General features: G+C 35.4%; 1 protein-coding gene and 1 long non-coding RNA gene across 2 annotated transcripts in view; one reads left to right on the forward strand and one right to left on the reverse strand.

Annotated features, from left to right (window-relative positions):
• LOC134799486 (uncharacterized) overlaps positions 1–22,331 on the reverse strand; it is a 458,421-nt gene that overhangs the window by 134,303 nt on the left and 301,787 nt on the right. The gene's annotated exons all lie outside the window — the stretch shown is intronic.
• Positions 1–22,331, forward strand: part of LOC134799480 (cell adhesion molecule Dscam2-like) — a 95,963-nt gene that overhangs the window by 7,889 nt on the left and 65,743 nt on the right. Inside the window, exons 2-4 of the mRNA XM_063771892.1 lie at positions 10,720–10,778; positions 13,531–13,645; positions 14,409–14,461. Of these exons, the coding sequence (XP_063627962.1) occupies positions 10,720–10,778; positions 13,531–13,645; positions 14,409–14,461 (227 nt within the window). The remainder of the gene's footprint in view (positions 1–10,719; positions 10,779–13,530; positions 13,646–14,408; positions 14,462–22,331) is intronic.

Raw genomic sequence — 22,331 nt, forward strand, 5'->3', positions numbered from 1 at the left:
AATACTAGGTATTAAAATGGAACTTTCCTATAAATTATTTTCGAAAGGTTGGTCATGTCGAGGTTTTATCGTGATATTCCCGGGTTTTTTTCTGAAACTGAATGAAACGTGTGGCTTTTATATTCATACTAGACGGGCCCGCAGCTCCGCTCGCGTAAATGAAATAAAGAGTTCGTCTTATGTTTAGTTAAATACCGACATTATTATGTATTCAACCCTGCCATGGTTTAAAACTGTGATAGGGATTTCTTATTTGTAGCCGTTATTTGGATAACTCAATTCGCAAATTTGTCAAAAAATGATGTGATTTGATAAAAGGCAAGATTGTATTTTTTCATCTACACGTATTTATTTAAAACTTGTTTCAAGATAAAATTATTATTTGTTCTTATAAGCCTAGTTGCAAAAACGTTCATTAGATTAATTTTCGCCTTAAGACGAATATGGACGACCACCGCCCTTAAATCGCCTTTTCATACAAACATAGGTAGTCTAGTCCTCTCGGTCTTGCGATAGCTCTCGCCAGTCGCCATGGCCGAGGTTGAGCAGGTCTTGAGCAACTACGTCGTTTCAGCGGTACCTAGACGTCCACTCGGGCGTCTCCCATTTTGTTGTCCCAAGTACCTGCGCTCTCTTCACGGCACGATCCTCTCCCATTCTCTCTAAGTGTCCGAGCCACCACTGAATTTAGCCGCTTTTGTCTCTCAATATTTCGGCACTATATCGGACCACATCCTTATTTCTATGGCAACAAAATTATATTACGATATTTGGATGACTGCTGACTGTACATTAGCTTATTTTTATCAGGTCGCTCAATAATATCTGAACATGCACTTTAATCTACCTACATAACTTACTATCAACTTTGTATTTTTGGCCCATCTCAGCATTCTTAGCCCGTTCCCCGGACGAATGGCAATGTTTGCCGAAGCCGTGAAAGTCAATCTGAATAATATAACTCAAAAATAAATTTAAAACAACAAAATACAAATTGATAATAATAATATAGTAATTACTTTGATTGATAAGAATGATAAGTCATATATGTCATAAATCACTCGTATGGGCTCTATAGACTAAGGTTGAGGTTGGCAGCACTTTTAATTTTACTTCGTGTAAAAAAACTCAGAAATACCTGTATACCAACATGACAAACATAATTTAGTTTACTTTAACTTACGGATTATTTGGTGTAATCTGTAGCACCGCCAAACGAAAGCAACCGAGAGTTGCCGAGAAATGGCCGATGAAGATTGTTATGAAAATTTCTTTTCCTTATTGTAAATTAAATACGCATCGGAAGCGATAGTTTTTATGGTCTAGTTCTATTCCCATATGTAGATAATTGATTTGAACAGGTTTTTCTTATCATACGTGCGTCGTATTCGAGAAACGTGTCAAAAACTTTTTTAGAAATTTGTAAGGCGCCATCTCGCTTCTTCCCTCGTTTGTTATCCCGTTCTGGTTTTTCAATTTTATATATATGATGATGATGATGATTCATATATATTTATAAATATCCTGAGTTCCTGGCTCAACATAGAACGCTTAAAAGCCTGTGAGAGACATCTGAAAAAACTGGTGAAACTAATTCATTTTTAATATGTTTTGAGCTGAAAGCTTTTAAAAACATATATTACTTATCTTTGATTCTATCCCATGTAGGCATGACTAAATAAATAGGCACGAGTTTAGACTCTAAATAAATACATTACAAGTAGGTAAATATGTTATATTTTTCTCTTGAATTTAATTTTGAGTGCGTAATGCTTGGCATTATAGGTACATATATTACTAGATTGGTAATATCTATGTATATTGGCTTTATTTCACAATACCGTACGAAAAAAGCAAGTTTAAATGCCGTTAAACTAGTTAAAAGTTAAAAATGTAATTGGAGTTCTTTAGATGGACAGTAGCGGTTTTTACCGAGCGCGGGTCTGGTAATATGATTGGGTTAAACGGACATTTTGTACTGTTTGTGTTTTTGGTTCTGGCTACATTAAGAAGTTATTTTTGGCATTTACCTAATATCAAGGTATTGGTGATCATTACATACGAAAGGACTGTTTACATTTAGCTAGAATCTTAGTTGAGAGGGAATAACTCAACTTATTGTGTCCCAACTATTTAGTTGTGCAGTATGCACTTTAATTAAAGGTTTATACAGAGTTACGTTTTTATTTAGTGTTTTATGTTAATGTTTCAATAAATCTGCTGTTGAAAGTGTTTTATTAACCTACAATACTTATTTCCGCGATGGAATTTCTTAGTTATGTTTCTATTTGTCTTTAGCCAGCAACTAGGTACCTACTTACTGCCTATCGTGAATATGATATTTGTGCTAAAATTTAACAGATAGCAATATAGCAGAGCATGCACTCCCGGAGGAGTGTTCTGGTTGTAATGACATATTACGAATTTGATCTGGAATTGTTACGGATATGATTTGTCAGTGTCAATATTGACGTTTCTGGTTGTAGAAATGTTTAAAATCATATCCATAACAAATCCAGATCAAATTCATGACCTGTTACAATCAGAACACGCGTCCCTGATTTTAATCAAACATGCCTACTTTAGATATACCCAATGAAAATTAAAAGAGAATGGAAGGTCTTATTAATTAGATACTCATAAGCATGAGCGCTACATATGTGGCAAATAGGATGTGTAGTGCCGTCAAATACATTCCATATTGTGTAAGCGACTGCTCGTTTTGACCCAAGAGTTCATAAAGATTGATTTTATCGGTCCGCTATAAATATGTCACCACCATACAGGCATTTGATTTGGGTATCATGTTGTATTGACGCAGCTGTGAGCGGGGTTGAATAAATAGCGCTGTATATTTGTTGTGTATAAACGCAGTGCGGGTTGTATGATAAATTGGAATAAGTTTACCATTACTCTCGTTCATCTATCATCCATGCCAATGGCAGCTTAAGCACATGCATTGCGCGGTTAGCAATTTGGGATATGTCAAAACGCGCATATAATATATTGTGGTGCCGTAAGAATTAATGCTAACATGTGGTAGTTCTGGGAATTAAGAATCACACGAACTTAACCGCGCTATATGTATAATAGAACTTAAAAGTTACCCTTATCTAAAACGACATTCTGAGGTAAGATGATATTTAACTTGAACATTCAAGTAACATTTATATCTATATCTGGTACTAGTTTTCGTTGCTAGAAGTAAACATACAAATCTTCAACCCACTTTATTTTCTTTGTTTAACAATTTTAGCAACGGCAGCTAGTTCTGGGCATAGATATAGGTTAAGTAAATGTTCATGCCAAATGTCAAATTTTATTCAAACAAATATGTACTTTTGGTGAAATGCACAATACAAAACCTCAATGTTATAGCTATTAATGTAGTAAATAAAGGTAGTGGACCCCGCAGTAATTCCTCAGCCAGAAAAAACTTTACAGTACGATAAAGTATCAATAAATAAAAAGTATTGTATAAATTTCCAAAGAATAATAATAATAGAATTAAAGTAAATACCTAAAGTCTTAAATCGTTAATATCTTTTTACGGAAAAATGCTCCGTTCAAACTTTCTTCACCAGACATATTCATGTAACGTATTGCAACAATATATGAAATATCAAAAAAATATCCCAGCAGAAATACCAGTATTAATAAAATAAAATTTTTTGGCGTGTCTTGGACCGGAAAATTGCTCAGTCTAATTTTTTCACTGGAATGCCATTTTATTGCCGTTTTATACCTACAAAATGAAAATCTAAAAAATTTCCACTCTCAGTTTTTAATAGTTCTATAATACATTACATTTCAATACGCATTTTTTTTGGATTTTTTTACCCACTGCGCCAAATTATATTCTAAGATCATATAAGAAGAAAAAAATGACAGAGCAATTTTCCGATGAAAATGAGCGTCAAAAAAAGGAAGTATCATAAAAAAATATTCTCATGTTTGACAAAACTTTTAGATTTTTTTCTAGTATCACATACTGATACAAATAACTTATTTTGTAAAATAATTTTGGACTGAGGAATTACTCGGTTCAATATATAATCAGATTTGTGTTTTTACCTAACTTAGGAGTGTTTTTTTTGGATATTTATAATGTTAGTCTCGGCTCATACTATACAATAACCAAGCAAAATTTCATCGACTGAGGAATTAATGCATGGGTCTCCATACAACATCTTGCTTCGTTTACTCCACTATATGTGTATATGATTATTATCATAAAATCCATGTGGTTCTCAACTGCTCACTTTATCAGCTCTCGGAAATGGATAAAAAATGACGAGTCACGAAAGAAATTAAAACACCATTCGAGCGCTTTTTTGCGTTTATAAAATTGAATTTTTTGTCGAAATTTAATTATTCTTTACTTCATTCTATTATTTAAAATTTTGGCTCAGGACCGCTTCGGCCTCAGTTTCATTTCGTCATCTCCATAAATCGTCCACAGTGCCATGTCGTCAGCCTACAATTCCTAAATCGTCACCTTCCTAACTTGCCTACTTTCTGATATCGTCAATACCCCATTTTGTCTAAATTCCTATTTTGACCATAGTGCCAACTCGTCCAATATCTGATATCGTCAATATACCATTTTTGTCTACGTTCCTATTTCGACCAAAGTGCCAACTCGTCCGCGTTCTTTTATTTGAATTGAGAATGTAGAATGTCAATGTGCACTTCATATCTTCTTAAGTGCTATTTTCCAGCTAGTATGCGGCAGTTACAATTAGTATTTGCTGTTGTCACACTTGTCCTTAACCATAAAGATAACTTTGATGATAATGATGATGTACTATTAGGGCTGCTATGTAGTTGACGAGTTGGCACTGTGGTCTAAATAGGAATGTTGACGAGTAAGCACTATGGACGAATTAGGAGTGTTGACGAATCGGCACTGTAGTCTAATTAGGAATATAACCAAGTTACTACAGTGGCCCACGTAAGAAAGCGGGCGAGATAAGAAAGTGACGATATAGGAATGCTGGCGAATCGGAACAGTAGACCAAATGCGAATGAGAACTACTTAAGAAGTTGCCGAAATGAAACTGAGGCCGAAGCGGTCCTGAGCCAAAATTTTCTAGGTACATGATATTTTCGGACATTTTAGAAAAAACGACATCACTAATTTATTGGAGGGTTTAAATACTTTGAATATTAACAAAATGCCTCCCATTTTTCATAATGTAAGTATTTCATCAATTCACAAAAAATTGTAAACGCTGCTGAGGAACCAGCGGCGGGAGAAATACAAGTTTTGATATAAGTATTACGGGGTTTTCCATGTTATTTGTATTGGAGATGTAAGTGTACGTGTATAGTAGGTATTAGTAAAGAGGTGTGTAGTAAATAAAATATCGAAGAAGAAGATAATTATTTCCATCCAATGTATCCATTTTAGCGACTTTCACATCATAATTTGTAAATTTAATAAAACAATATTCTAATCTTATTGTAGTTTACAATATAAAAAGTTTCCTTATAAAAGTTATACATCATCTAAAGAGGCAGAGGTCAACAACGCTTGTTGTCAGGACAGGTGTCGTCACTGTCTGCAATTTGCTTTTGTATTCGTTTACGTTGTATCGAAATCGAAGTTGTTTGCTGTACAACTTCACAGAAAAGACATTAAGAAAATGTTACGGTTCAACTCACGTGTTTTTAGTCACTCGGGCGACATGTTTCGCGGAGAGCCTAGGTTGCGTGAGTGACTAAATTACGGTGTGAGTTAAACCGTAAAATTAGCTTAATATTAGTATACATCACGACAGTTTAAATTCGATACACAGAAAAGGTTTAGAATCTCTGATTTTGTGAGCATCTAGAGTCCCGTTATCTGGAATGAAGTATGTTGCTATATTATTCAGGCCGTTATGATATTATCGATCTGCCAATCGTATTGTTCATAAGTCCCGTCGATGTATCGACAGCGGTGATGGATGACGCAGATGGGAATATCTAATGGCGTCGACACGAAGATTTATCACTCAATACTCTTCTCGTTTCCGTATAATACGTAGGCCGGAGTGCCAATGGTTTTGTAATTTTTAAATTACGTCTGACGCGCTGTTAGGTGGTTAAAGAGTCTAAACGTGTGCCGGGAACATGAAAGTCTGTATATATCTATTTATTTTTGTCGCCTAAATAGTGTTTAGTTTTAAGTTTATAAAATACATATGTATGTTAGTCTGTAAGGTATTTGTAATATGGGCCTTGTTGCCTGATTTTAATAACAAAACCCGTGAGACAGACATATAAAATCGTTTTATTCGTTTCGTTATTAGAGCGTTTTTCGACTTAAAATACGTGAGTGACCCGTTCTTAATATATTTTACAGTACCTATGGTCCTATTTTCCCGCACTAGTGCGTAAAATAGCACTTTTCGTGCGATGTCAAAAGTTTAAAGGGCCATATTTACTGTAAAACTGTGTACGATACACGTGCGAATAGGTAATTCGCAACTCGTGTCTATTTAAAACACTCCCTTCGGCCGTGTTTTAATTTATCGCCACGCGTTTCGAATTTCCTCTTTTCCGCACTTGTATCGTAAATAACTATAATTTGTTGCCTGATTTAATTTTCTAAATAAATTATAGGTAAGTATGTACGTACTACTTACGTTTTTCATTAGGTCGGTTTAGAATCCGTCTCTCTCCTGAGCGACGGATCCCTTTAAGTTATAGGATACTTTTAAGTGACAAAATGTGGAAGTGCCACTCTATACACGGTTATTTTCATTGGGATTTAGATAGGATAGGAATTTATTTTGAAACTAATGTAACATTTAAGTAGGTAATATAAATACGGTAAAAACATATAATTTCTAATTATTTTTTCAATTAAGCTCAACCAAAAGAGACAACAGGAGACGCCTCTTTTGAAAAGGGATTATATTGAATATAAATTAAGTAAATTGTACGACAGCTACAATCATATAGTTATATACACCCTCACAGGGTAACATGTACGCTTCCTAACATTAAGTATAACACCATGTATTTCTATGCATCAATGTACATGTATGCAATAAACAAATGACAAAAAGAAATATTCACTGAGGAGCTGCATCATATTAAATAGTATAACTATGGTATCACATTTATAATGAGTGTTATGCAAGTAATAATGAGTGTGGTCTGAATTCGTTTTACTCGTAGTTTGCGTAAATAACAGTGAGAATAATGAGTACTGTGTACCAGTTGGTAACACTCATTAATTACGTAAGTACATACTCTATCATATATAGTTTTATAAAGAGTTTATGACAACGCTCCAAAAGTGTCTGTCACTCTGGAATTCTTCCCGTTCCGTTCCCAAACAGTTCCCGTTATAAGCTATCTGGCATATACCTAGGGACTTATATCTTTTTGTTTAGCTAAGTACCTATTAGATAATGGAAGATCTTTTTGACGCGCAGTCTGATTCGTTCCTTTTGATATTGACTATCAAAAGAATCATTTAGCGTGTGAAATTCGTGTCTGTTAAGTGCCCTCACGAAAGGAAGCGTACATATCGTTGGCGCTCGAGTAAATAAAAAATCCATTATATCCTCTTGGGAGGCGTAAACTTTTATTTTCCTTTTCTATCACACAATAAGAACGTCTCGCGGTAATAATAATATGTCCTAAACTAAAAGGGTAGCTCTCAAAGTACTCCAGTGTAACAATGTCTTCTTTATGGGGTGGGTTACTTCCATCGAGGAGTTAGTGGAGTGTGGTAGTGCTCAGAGCGTGTCGGAGTATCGCTTCGGGGCAAGTGTCGAGAGGGCGCGGGTTGTGTCTAGTGTCGACACTCGATCGGAGCGGCCTGGTTTAAAGTGACGTAGGGACATCATTAGCATTTTTGAGCGTCATTTGGATTGGTAGGGCAGTGAAGGTTTAGATTATTGTCCGACTGGAACCGGATTTCTTGTCGAAATAGAAGGTTCGGGTTTGCTCTAGTTTCGGCGAAACCGAATCTTCGGTAGAAATATGATTAATATACATATATTGATATTTTAAGCTTTATTAGTTTTATTATTTAATAATCATAACAATCATAATACATAGATAGAGTAGAAAAGGGGTTTCAATCAATGTGTGGAAGAGCGGCACCGTCGGCGAACCCAAGCCACCTGGCAGTAGACTTAAAGCGGTGGCGTGTGCCTCGGATGCACATGCTGGTGGCGCGTATAACGGCGATACTGATCCTGCATCTCAGCCAGCCCAGTATGGTGCTTAGTGAGCGGTTACACCGTTGACGTATAGTTTCTGCCATACGTTTGATAAAGGAGGACATTTGGGGTGCATAGACGCTGTCAACAGATGTTATAAGTGGGGTGAACATTGCATGTCGCATTTTGCAGGCATTGGAATATTTTCTCTGCTTTTCGTCTTCGGCTGACTTTAGTACAGATGTGACGGGTCGTGAGAGGTAAGAAGGAGCGTAATTGATATTTTCATAATCCAACTGCTTTCGCCATTTTTTTCGCTTGTCTCTTGTTAATCGCACCACAGCACCGGTTCATTGTCTGCGAGGCGACAACGCATTGTGCCACGGAAGTGTACTTTACTACACATGCTTCCGAAAAAATCTGTAAAACTTGGGCCATTTTGCTCCTTTATTGCTCCTTAGTAAATCATCCATACACTGATAATTTGTTAGGTAATGTAGAACTCAGTTAATCTCATGTTCACCTCTCAGCTTAGCTTACCGATATCGTTTCGGCAGCGTACAATTTAATTAGGGTGAGTGCTATAGTCAGTGGCTACTAAATAGTAGGTAACTGGTCACTCTTAACAATATGGCTTCAATTGGCTTGTTTCTTTCTGATTTGTTAGGAGTGGTCAATAATTATAGCAGTCACCCTATACGGTTCGTTGCTTTAAGTAATTATTTATTTAATTACTGTTTATAGTTTTTGCGTACCTATTAATAGTACTGGCTTTTTAACTACCTACTTACAAATGTTTTAATTACAGTTTTGAATGATTCACAGTTAGTTTCACTAAACTTATATCTATATAAGTTATATAAGTCTAATGTTTTAATTATTCTCAACCTACTTTATGTATATCCAAAATTCTAGTATTGTTATTGTTCATATAACTTAGTTGTCTTTCGCCTTTTAGTCTTCGTTTATTCACATTTTATCAAAGGTTAAAAATACATATATTATACACGAAATTTTCGTTTGTTGTTTTAATATTTGTAATGAAACTGCCTCCGTTTTAGTATTTGGCTTATTTTAACTAGATATTCTCCTATGATTAAATGTACTTTACAATGTACCTACACTCCGTTTCAGGCATTATAGACCATGTTCATAAAAAGTTTTGTAAGAAGATACTTACCTAATGGCCGTTTTATAACTGTTATGATAACCATACCATCTTAATGACCTTCTGCGAAAATGAACTAACGAACTGAGTCCTAATAATGTCGAACTAGAAGCGAGTTCACATTATTAGAAATGTAATTCCGATCGCTTACCGAGGATTAGCGAAGTACCTACTTTCCGATTTTAGACAGCTGTCATGCCAGGAACGATCAATGAGAAAAGCTAATAGGCCCCGTACATGAACTATAGGGGGCAGCATATGAGCCGTCAGATTTTTAGCACGAGGCGTAAATGTGTAGTTTATGCTTCCGATGTAGCCCACAAGATGGCAGAACCTACTATGCACAAGGAAATGTACCGACGAGAACGGTAGATAGTAGCACTTGCTTTGGCAATGTATACGTAACATGTGCACATATGTTTCCGATTCAGGCCACAAGATGGCAGACCCTCCAACGCGCACGGTCCCTATAGTGATAAGATAGTTGTATTTTCCCTTATATGGGCCGGACACTATCATGAATAATGACATTACTTTGAAGGAATGACGTTTTTAGTGATAGTGTAGGGATTGGCATGAAGGAATGACGGCAAGTAATGAAGTTTATTTCAATATCTTCCTTCAGTATTGGAGTTATGTGAATGTAATGACACTACAAATGACATTACTACTGACAATGATTTGATTAGAATGATGGAATTAGAAATGACATAAAGAATCACGGAAGATAATGAAGTTATTAAACTATTTGGATATTTTTGAAGTAAGTTAGAAATATTACAGGCGTCTACAAAGTGGACAGTCAGCGATCAACAATCTATTAAGCATTAGGTATATACTAGGGATCTTACGTACGAATGCACGGGATCTTAGGATAAAGTCGTAATAACGACCCTTGCACAAACAAATAGTCGATAGAGTCGGACTACGCTAACTCTACACGGCATTTGAAATTACAAAGAATGGCAATGTCATCGTCTCATTCCCTTCCCTTTGTCCTGTTGAAAACAAAATTAACTAAGATGGACTCTAGCTAGTCGTAGTATCGCCGCTGTTCAGACATAAAACGATAAGCATCAATATTTTTTAATTGTCAACGAGGTCACAATTATACTAGTTTTCTTCGTTTAAACGTTCAAGATCTGTGTTTGATGAGCAATGGGAATTTATGATACGGCCAGGGCTCGAAAAAGACCTTTTAATAATCGGACTTTCCACTTGATATAACGCAAATAGCTATCAAAAGAGCTGCGCAAATAAAAGAAAAGTTTTAAAACAATGAAAAAGTATTTGATAATATCGATTTAATTATATTCTGAAGGTATAACGATTCGGTTGAGAAAATAACTTTTATAGTTATTAATGAGAATTGCTTGTTTTTTGCAGGTATCGACACGTAGAGGCCGATGATAAGAGGATTTATGAGTGCCGGCCAAAAGGCATCAGTAAGTACCTTTATTGCGAAATTTTCAAATTATTGCTATATTTTATTTCAATACTATTCGACTCAATCATAGAGTTCAATGGAAATAATAATTTGTTGTTTTTAATACCTTTGCTAGTATTTCTTTTCAACAATATCAACACGAATTGGTATTTTTAACGAGCTCGTCTTGTTGCTCCTTTGTCTCATTGAGGTAACAAAAAGAAATAGCTTTTAAGAACTTCAGAGTTCCTACTTTGTTAGTGGCAAGTTCTTAGGAAGGAAGTTGTAAGTAGTTTTAAATCGTAAAATTTTCACTAAAGTAATAAGTATTTTTGATAACTCCTCTCTAAGTTATTACAGCCGTCATTTTAAAATTGTGCCAGTTAAAAGATTTAATTTAAACGTAATTAAAAAGCGGGTTGAGCTCATGTAGCCATCGTAGCGTATCCACTCAATGCGCAATCATTTCACATAAAATATAAAAAAACGAGCTTTAAACCAGATTTAAAGGATTTGCGATACGTGAGTTTGTATACATCATTACCGGGCACGCGTATAAAGTGCCTCCCTCACGGAACAACATGAAAATTAAAGAGCGTTTTATGCGAACCGTATTCGTTGGGAAACGTATCTCATTACGCGAGTGAGACGAGATATAAATTGGAACAGACTATTTGCCGAACACTTGGTTGCGAACGCTCCGATCCGGTCGGATTCAATTTGCCCCAAATTTAATTGCAATTGAAATGGTTGAGTGATATAAAAGCGGCTTGTGCAGATAATCGGTTGTAGCTGAAAAAATATTTATCGTGAAAGGCTGTAAATTAATCTTGTATTGGTACTGGCGCAGTCGGTAGATAAATGTTGTTGCTTATGTACGTTCAGTTTGAAAGGATTATTGGTTTTTTGTTAAATGGAATTTTAATAAATGCAGCTGTAGTCCATATTTTAAAAATTACGTATGAGCCACATGTCAGTTATCTGTAAGCAAAACCTATTAAATATAAAATCTTGCTAACACATCTATGACAGCCACTGCTACTATTTTGGATTTCACGGTCCTATAAATGCCAGTCTTTTGATAGGCTTGCGTGGGGATATAGATCCAACACGTACAGACCCTTTGGAGAGCTTTAATGTCATGTAGAACGCATACTGAGTATATTATTCATTAACTTACATTTAAACACACACAACTTCTACATTGCAATGGAGGGCGTCAGTGTTCCTCATTAAGCAAGCAATAGTTTACATTGGCTTGCTTTTTTGGAGTTTAAAGTCTACAAATAATAAATTAGGTAAGACGGTCGGAGTGGAATTCTAGGGACGTCACTGAATGGTAGAGTAACACCATCACCGCCAAAATCAAGGCATTCAGACGTCAACATACACTTGTCTTGAAGTTAATCCCAATCCATGCACACGACACGTCGAACTCAGAGGTTAACGTGACATGCATTTAAAAGAACGCCTATTTGACGCTCGAGCGCGCGTCGGGGCGCCGGCGGAGCCATTGGAGCAGACATTTATATGCGATCTAGTACTAAAAGGAATTGAAAGGTGAAATACGGGCCAGATCAGCCGTAAGCTTACGATATGATACTTATACTTTACTACCCTTGCTGTTCTTAAATCATTCGATTTTTTTTATATTCGAGTAAGTTCATAACTTTAAAGTATCTGAACTAACTAACTAGCCGTCAATGAGCCACCAACTTTTACTGTTTTAACCTATTTGTAGGTACTGATGCCACTGCATCTGCACTGACTCACTAGTCAAATAAGATTCTTTGATCTTGACGTAAACATACTTCGATTATTTATCATTCTAAATGGAACTTATTCACCTAATGGATATTCCTCTGTATTTTTCGAGATAAAAGTAAAGTAGTATTTAATGAGAAAAATACTAAGTATTTGGTAAATATTTGTATGCGGTTGGTTTGCGAAATATTATGTACCTACTTATGTACTTATTTATGATATTGTAGTTATGGTATTATTATAATGTAAGCTATTGTAGGTATACTATAATATAATGGGTCGTTACGAAAAGTCTATATCGCGGTTATAGTTTCTGAACGATAGCATAAATCAGAGTAATGTACTTTTTATTATATTGGCTCTTTTTTATGGGTCCCTTTTATAATGCTTGCATTGTTGGTCCATAAGAATAAGTAATTTTTGATAATTTAACTATTATGTGCGGTTAAGGAATTTTTTTTTCGTGCTAGTAAGGAAAGATACGTAGTGGTACCTACAGAAATAAAATTCATTGACTGTCGGTACAATATTTGCTATAAAAAAACGATGTATAAAATTAACTCCACTCAAAAATACTGACTGCCCATTTATAAAATAAGACACTCAATATGAAATAGCAATTTTGTTATTGACCGTCAGTTTTTCCACAAGAATTTCACGTTACTGCCACTAATCACGCCACAATCACCTACGAGGTGTACCGTAAAAGTATAACTTTGCCCTTTAACATAACTTTGCCCACCGCGTGACAGTTTAGTAAATACACTTTCTTCACTTTCTTCAGAAAATGTATCTGTATTGTTATGTTAATGGGCAAAGTTTTATACTTTTACGGTAAGTACGTAGTGGAATTATAACCTCCACCTATCTTGCACGTGGTCAATAACGTACAATAACTTACTAACGTGTAACACAAATCCAAAACGCAACTAACATCACAGACATATACATATACACCGCATGTAGAATTTCTAGCCTGCGGTTGACATTGCGGTGTGCGTTCGCAGGTTCGCCGAGCCGCGTACACGTGGAAAAGTGCAGCTCTTTGCGGGCAAGCTCCAAGCGCTGCGTGTATAAATGCGACGAACAATCGCGGCGAATTGAAGACAAATATATCCACGGGTAAGTACAAAAGAAACAATTTAGTTAAAATACAGTAACAATGATGCTGCTTAACCCTTTAACCGCCAGAGTCTAATATATATGACATTACATATCCAGCTCATTTCGCCACAGTCTGATAAATAAGACAAATATCTGATTTGGTTAAAAACATACACATTTATAACTCCCGTAACTATGCCAATCTTACTCTGCGTGGTACAATTAGGTACCTACCAATTATCGGTGGCGACACGAGCACGCTCCATCCAAAATGTTTGGCGGTTAAAAGGTTAAAAACATTAATGCACCGTTATTTACAATAGAATAAAAAATACTAGTATTTAATAAAATATGTAGTGCTATAATTGTAGTCAAGATTGTATCTCAAGTGCTGTACAATTTGAGAAATTCTAATAGCATAGTGAGGACCAGATTTTATCAGATTTACGAACGCACTTCATAACGCGTCTTAAAAATATTTTAATGCATTTTTTTAAATCGATGTACTACACATGTATGTCGTATAGTTTAAAAACCATCGAACAACCACTAAATTGAACTATCCAACAGCCTCGTTACTCAGCGAACGACATACTGATTTACAACAATAGACTTCCAACTCCGAAACTTCTACCTAAATTGAATTTTATCTGCTTTTTTCCAAGTTCCCCACTACTTCACCAAACACAAACTTTCCTAAGTCGAGTTAGTTCTATAAATCCCACACTTAGTCCACCTGTTTGAAACTCGGAGTTTTCTAGAAAATGGCCGTTATTTACAGCGCGAGCGAAACGGGCTTCAGCAGAGATGTATCAGCAAACTCCGCCAACACAAGTGAGTTCATATTCTTATACTGGACTAGTTAAAAATGAAGACGGTAAATCTTCGTACACAGTGGCTCACTCATCATTGTAGATGAGGCAGCTTAGAGAAGTATTAAGCTTAGAAACACCAGCCCAGCACAGCGTCATCTATTTTACCTGTGTTACGGAGCTGTTGTAGAAAGTAGTGCACTGTTTTTCTAGGCCCGAGACCTATATTTAAGACTACTATAAAAGTGACTTAATTATTTTCTTATATAATATAAGATTGATTTATACCAAAAAGTCGCCCGCAAATGGGAGTGTACATTGAAGGTATTAAAAATTGACACGACAATGTGCCAAATTATATGTAAGCATGACTTTTTTTGTTTATAAGTATTTATATTTATATATATAAGTACCCACAAACACAAGCCTTCATGGGCTTACCGTGGGCTTCATGGGCTTCATGGGTTTAGTCAATTCGTGTGAAAATGTCCTATAATATTTATTTATTGTATTTTTGCCCATGCATTAAGGTAGTGTGTATATACTTTTGGCACTTTATCTATGTCAAAATTTAATATCTTGATGTACCTTACGTTTTACCTAATTCTAGATACGACACGTTACGATTTTAGCTAGCGTCACCTACAACAATAATATTTCAGGCTCACAACATTATTCCTTTGAAATTTATCAGTCTTTACTTATGTGCCTGTGTTTGCACAAAGTTTTCTGAAATTATCACTACATCATCATTACGCCGCGGGCCGCGCTGCAATACCGCCTTTAAAACTTTCTTATCTACGGCGAAGTTACGCAAAATGGAAATACAGATTTATTGCTCACCTGATTCGAAGATTTTAACGATCCAATTAGCGGCAGTTTGCGGCAGTTCCGCGATCTAGCTCGACAAATAAAAGGTGCAAGGAGCCCTGCTTTGTCTTTTTCTACAGTTTTGTAGTAGTTACTCTTCTAGATTTAGTTTACTTTGTTTTTTCTTCTGCTGTTGAACAAGCTAAATTCTTGTTCGAGGAATGTCTCGTTTGTTTTAAAGTTGAACCTGAATACATTTCCGGGTTTTCATGAAGACACAATGCCAAGTGGCGTTGCTCTTCTGGAAAGTATAAAGTTTGAAAAAAAAAAATACAGAGTACATGTTTGTTTGTTGTTTTCAAACATATTTGACGTGTTTCGATGTTTTCATACTCAAATGTTACTTTTCAAAAAATGGTAACTCGTGAAACTAAGTAAAAAAATTTCAAGCATAAAAAGCAGTATATTTTAGTAAAAATCCCGTAAAACAAGTTCTAGCTCGCCGTTGTTCAAATGCAGTCGAAGGTTAATAAAGCCATCATAAATTGTATTATCAGAGCGTTTTCAATAGAGCCACAACAATAGGACAAATTACCGGGCAATTTCGATCCATTGCTCTCTAAATGCGGGTACATAAAACATCTTGTTTGCCGGTATCGCACAATAGCCTGCTCTAGTGGCATCCGTAAAAATTCCCGCATTTCATCTCACTTTGTCTCCATTGCTGGTGTTTGAGACTAGAGTTGTAATTGAGTCTCACGAGTATTTTGAAGGAAAACGTCTTTTACGAAGTGTTTAGTCTCGAGTAAAGCTTTATAATAATTCTGAAGCGGGACATTTAAAGTGCCAGAATAGAGACAGACACGACGTTATTAAGTTTGCTCATAATAAACTAATCAAAATCATAGCTATTGAGATACTAATAGATACTAATACGCATATTAGAACTATAAATTATGTCATTGTGTCTTGTAAATTACTGTAATTTTTTTGAGTTTTGTCGAAGGCTTTTAACAAGTTGAAAAGGACCCTATGCTTTGACTTTTTGTCTAGATTCTAAAATAACAGAGTCAAGTCTAAAAAAACTGAGTCGAGTCCTAAAGGAGTCTTTATATACCAGCACTATCTCGGACGGAACAAATGCGCGGAGGCCGCTGGAACGACAGTCCGTTTTTCATTGTTTTACGTGTCACAATGTTGCTACGCTCAAGCCTCGCCATTATTTATTCTCCCGGACCACCACAAATAATTGAACAGCCGCAAAGCTCCAAACTTTCCACCCACTATTAGGGCACGAATTGAATAACACTACACAATTCATGATATTAAGATAGAGTTCTCCCACGTTGTCATTTCGAAAATTGCGCTGGCGACATTTTATCTCAATTTTCCAGCTCCCTGGTGGCTCGTGTAACACTTATATAAGTTTTAGGAGGTTCGTGGTTCGAGGTTCGTGGTTAGCTTGTAAGATATTTATTATTTTTACCCAGCATGAAACCAAATTATAAAGTACTAGCAACTCTCAAAGCACTAAAGTCTTTATCACGTTCATGCCTCATTTAGCGCTCGTGTAAAACCTTAACAATCCGTCATAACAATGCAATAAAGCAATTAAGCTGCACACAAACACACGTAGCATAAAGAGAAAAGCTCTCGTTTGCATTTTTTCTCTCCGCCCCTGTTTTGTCTATTTATGAGTTTCTCTAGTTTTCAAAGGGAGAGATATTGCGCGCCGAGCTCGTATTTGAGCAACAAGAGTGTAATTTCCGCAGGTTTTTGTCTTACGGCAACACATTCCACAAATGGAAAGACGCCGACTTTCAAAGGGGGGTGTTGAATTTTTAAAATGGCCGCTACTGGACGGTAGCTGCGGAAAAACTCGAACCTGCGTCGCCTATTAATGGACTTTAAACCCGCAAGGTTCCACTTTGTTACCCGCAATTTAAGTAAATGTGTATGCTAATATCTCAGAGGAAAACCGTGTTAACCTTTTTGCAAAATAATTAGGTATCTGTGTAGCTTCCACCTTGATCTTGCTTAGCTTCTGCAGAGAAAATGAGAAGTAAACAGTGACATGTATACCAAACGATCGCGGGCCTCAAACTATCTTCATACCAAATTTCATTTAAGTTGGTTCAGCGAATTTAAGTGAAATATAGTAGGAACCAATCCAATCTTCCTGTTGACTGGACAACGACCGTGATTGTCTAACTGACTGACATAAATACCTAATATTTTGGAATGACATAATTTTCAGTTCTAAACCGACTTGAATAATTTCCATTCGAAAAGTGGGTATGCACTATTGCAGCTCACTGTACATAACGTACGACGCTTGGCAATTCCCAATTTAAAAAAAAACAACGGGTTGCACTCCGAGAGTGCCGGCAGAAGTGAAAACTCAATGATGCACTGTGTAATTGAGGTTAACGCCATCTAACGTTATTTCGTCGCATTACTTGAAACCCCTAAGCACATCACTGTTAGTACTCGAGTTATATCTACAGTTAGAGGGAAACTCACTAGATGGCATTTAAATCAATAAAGAAAAACTCATTGTAACAGTTTTTCGACCAGGTCACGTGTCCGTCTTACGTTCACGTGACACCTGTTACGAGCTTAACATTTTTCCCCCATCACAAAAAGTCCACAGCGCCGCTAAAGAAGTTTTCATTTCAAAAATCCAGTGTCAAAATCCACACACAATCCGAACAAGTGCAAGCAATATCCTAAATTTGGAGCAGTTTCGCTGTACTTGTAGTCATTTGGCCGCGATTACCCGCAGCTCGCGGAGAGAGACATTCAAACTATTTTGTACTCCGAGCTCCCTTGTATCCGACTTATTGCGAAACTTTAACTGTTCACTGTGTTTCTTGTAAAGTTTAATGCGCAAATAATGCATCTTTATGAAGTGTTTGGTAACATTATGGTTCAATGTACCTAAAGGGAATGATAATGGTTTTTATCGAAAATGTAGGTACTTGTTTTATTTAGTTTGATTTTGTCATAGACTAGTATACATTCAAGACGGACAACCTCCATATAATACCGCGTTCCTCGCGAGCGTTTTTACTATTTTTCCATTTTAGCATTATACGTATAAAATCGGTCATCTATAATATTAGTAGTTATGACATCTATATGTAAAATCCGACTTTCATATGCACAATAGTACAATTAAAGCTGTATAAAATCATTAAGGTGTATTCTTATTTAACATTTTTAAACCTATCTAAGTAGACTGGTTATATTTTTCATCTAATCGATTTCGACTGGCAAATCATATTACTTTTTGGCAACCAGGTTTTTTAACCTAATTAGACCCCGCTGAATCCGAATTTACCGGTTGCTTGATCGAAATCTTGACCGGAAGTGAGATATTTGACATTAAAAGTCCCTTTGTTTAGTTTTTCGTAAATAAGTCTTAAACGGTGGCGCATAGCAAAAAAAAATTCTATTACATAAGTAATCTGCATAACATTGCCTACAAGAAAGATTCAGTAAATTTTTTCACTAAAATCAATATTCAAAGAGATACTAAAGCGGGAAATTTAATTATAATTACTACTAAGGTCCCTTTTTTAGTTTTTCGTAAATAACTCATAAACGGTGGCCAATATCAAACAATGTTGAGAAACGATAATAATCTGCACAAAACTTTGAACAAATAAGATTCAGCACACTTTTCGCAGGGATCAATATTTAAAAAGTTAATAAAGAGGGAAAGTTAATTGTAATAAATTCTAAGTTTCCTTGTTTTTATTTATTCGTTAATAATTTGAAAAGTATGACTCATAGCAAAAAAAAATCTACATACAATTTTCTACAAAAAAACATGTAGAATACTTTTCGCTAGGATCAATATTTAAAAAGACAAAGCTTCGGGTAAGTTAATTATAATCAATTTTAAAATCCCTTTTAGTTTTTTGTAAATAACTCGTAAACGGTGTCCCATAGCAAAATTTCCTCCAAAAAACATCTTGAACACTTTTCTCTAGGATCAATATTTAAAGCGACATTAAAGGAAGAAAGTTAGTTACAATCAGTTCACAGGTTCACAAATAACTCGTAAACGGTGGCCCGTTTCAAAACAATATTATACATAAATATTGAACATAAAATTGTCCACAAAAAGGTTTAGTACACTTTTTCGCTAAGATCAATATTTAATGAGATATGGCTATTTTCTTAAATGACTTCTAAAATATTTATTTTTATATTTCCAAAAAAATATATTTCAGATTTACAAAATGAGCTTTTTCATTTAATATGTAACACGATATAGTTTAAAATTCATTTGTTTACGTAAGATGTCCGTCTTTGGGTCACGAATTTACATATGTGTACCAAATCTCTCAAATTTTTTTGGAGAAAATGGGCTGTGATAGACGGACAGACAGACAGACGCACGAGTGATCCTATAAGGGTTCCGTTTTTTCCTTTTGAGTTACGGAACCCTAAAAACAAAAAATAAGTGACATGTGAATTGATTGTAATGAACTTTCTTCCTTTAATATCGTTTCAAATATTGATCCTCGAGAAAAGTGTTCCATATGTTTTTCGTAGAAAATTTTATGCCGATTATTTATTTACAAGAACATTAAGAACTTATTTTGCTATGAGCCTTATTTTACGAGTTATTTACGAAAACCTAAAAATAGGGACCTGGAAGTTGATTATACCTAATTAACATACCCCCTTTAATACCTCTTTAAATATTGATCGTAGCGAAAATTGTATAGAACCTTTTTTGTGGCCAATTTTTGTATAATATTGTTTAATATTTATGTATAATATTGTTTTGCAACGGGCCACCGTTTACGAGTTATTTACGAAAAACTAAAAAAAAGTGATCTCTGAACTGATTGTAATTAACTTTCTTCCTTTAATATCGCTTTAAATATTGATCCTAGAGAAAAGTGGTCCAGATGTTTTTTGGAGGAAATTTTATGTAGACAATTTATTCTTAAAAACCTATTTTGCTATGGGACACCGTTTACGAGTTATTTACAAAAAACTAAAAAGGGACTTTAAAATTGATTATAATTAACTTACCCGCTGCTTTGTCTTTTTAAATATTGATCCTAGCGAAAAGTTTCTTGTAGGAAATTTTATGTTTATTATTTATGTATAACATTTTTATTGCTAAGAGTCATACTTTTAAATACAAATACAAATACAAATGCGTTTATTTCATTACTTTTTACATAAGTTCTTAGGTATAGTATAAGGGTTAGGTAGGTAATTAGTCCATCTTAGGTATAAGGAGTAAGTAGGTAAGTATTAATCTAAACATTGTGTAACAAATTGTGTAAGTAATGAAAAAGGTGCGGGTACAGCTTGCTGAATTTAAACCCGCCCTCGGTCAGCTAATTGGAATGGTATTAAGATTACATAATATTAACTTTTCAAATTATTAACAAAAAAATTAAAAACAAGGAACCTTAGAATTTATTATAATTAACTTTACCTCTTTATTATCTTTTTAAATATTGATCCCTGCGAAAAGTGTACGAAATCTTTTTTGTTCAAAATTTTGTGTAGATTATTAACGTTTAACAACATTGAATATTTTTACGGTTTAGACTCACTTGTTTTTAGTCACTCGCGCGACATGTTCGTGCTGTGTATCGCTACAAGTGTTAGGTGACCCAAGCCCAAACACACCACTATGCCCGCCTACAATAACAGCGGAAGACCTCCCCCAACCTGTTTTCTCGGCGCGCGCGCAGCGTGCGACGCGGCGAGCCGCAGTAAGCGATACACGGCCGTCGTGAACGCTGCTCGCACTGTTAGTGCTTGAGAAAGGAGACCTAGGCTCTCCGAAACATGTCGCGCGAGTGACTAAAAACAAGTGAGTCTAAACCGTAAAATTATTCAATGTTAGTATGTCTCACAACAGTTTAAATAGGTTTAACAACATTTTTTGAAATTGGCCACTGTTTATGAGTTATTTACGAAAAACTAAAACAAAGGACCTGAGAAGTGATTATAATTAAATTTCCCGCGTTAATATCTCTTTGAATATTGATCCTAGCAAAAAATTGTACTGAATCTTTCTTGTAGGCAATTTTAAGCAGATTACTTATGTAATAGAAAATTTTTTGCTATGCGCCACCGTTTAAGAGTTATTTACGAAAAACGAAAAAAAGGGACCTTTAATGTCAAACATCTCACTTCCGGTCAAGATTTCGATCGAGCAACCGGATTCAGCGGGGTCTAATTAGGTTAAAAAACCCGGTTGCTTAAAAGTAATATGATTTTCCAGTCGCATCAAGAAGGAGAGCGATTTTCATTTTTTTTGTCTAGTCTAAAGGGCTCAGAATACTTTATCTACTTTTGTGACTTTAACTGCGCTCAGTCAAGTCCAATTTTGACGTTTTGAAATAATGAATATCATTAGGGCAGCAGTTCCTTACGCAAATAACTAAAATTTAAAAATATTATTTAATGTCATCTAAATCTCTCTCAGAATTATATAGGGGTTGTAAGACTCCTTTATGTACTAGACTCTGGATTTTACGAATATAGTCCGTGATCCTTATATAGCATGTAATATCTTAACTTCTAAGCGGACGTCTGTTGCTGCAAAATGACGTCGGTTTCGTGGAACTTATGTCGAAACTGGATTAACCCCAATCAATCGAACGTCACTGTCAAATACATGATTTAGATTACTTCGTAAGTAATAATCAAAGAACGTTCAGCCTTTAAATTTCACTACACCTTATAAAACAAAGTCCCCCGCCGCCTCTGTCTGTTTGTGTGTAAGTATGTTTGCCATAGACTCAAAAACTACTGAACGGATTTTCATGCAGTGATTCTTGAGGAAGGTTTGGGTCTATAATTTGTTAAGGTTTTGTGTAACCGGGGTGGGTCACTAGTTAAACTATACATATGTAAGCATACTTAGTATTTTATTTAGACTGCGTGTTTTCTAAGACCCGTTGGACGCTATCTAAATAAACACAAAAGTCACACGCCTTGCATCTAGATATTATGCGTCTATAAAATTATTATTTATCTGGGACTAGGTGCTCTGTAGAGGGGCGCGCAGTTTAAATGTGGTTTATCTTTCTTTG

The sequence above is a fragment of the Cydia splendana genome, chromosome 18 (assembly GCF_910591565.1).
Source record: "Cydia splendana chromosome 18, ilCydSple1.2, whole genome shotgun sequence".
Lineage (NCBI taxonomy): Eukaryota > Metazoa > Arthropoda > Insecta > Lepidoptera > Tortricidae > Cydia > Cydia splendana.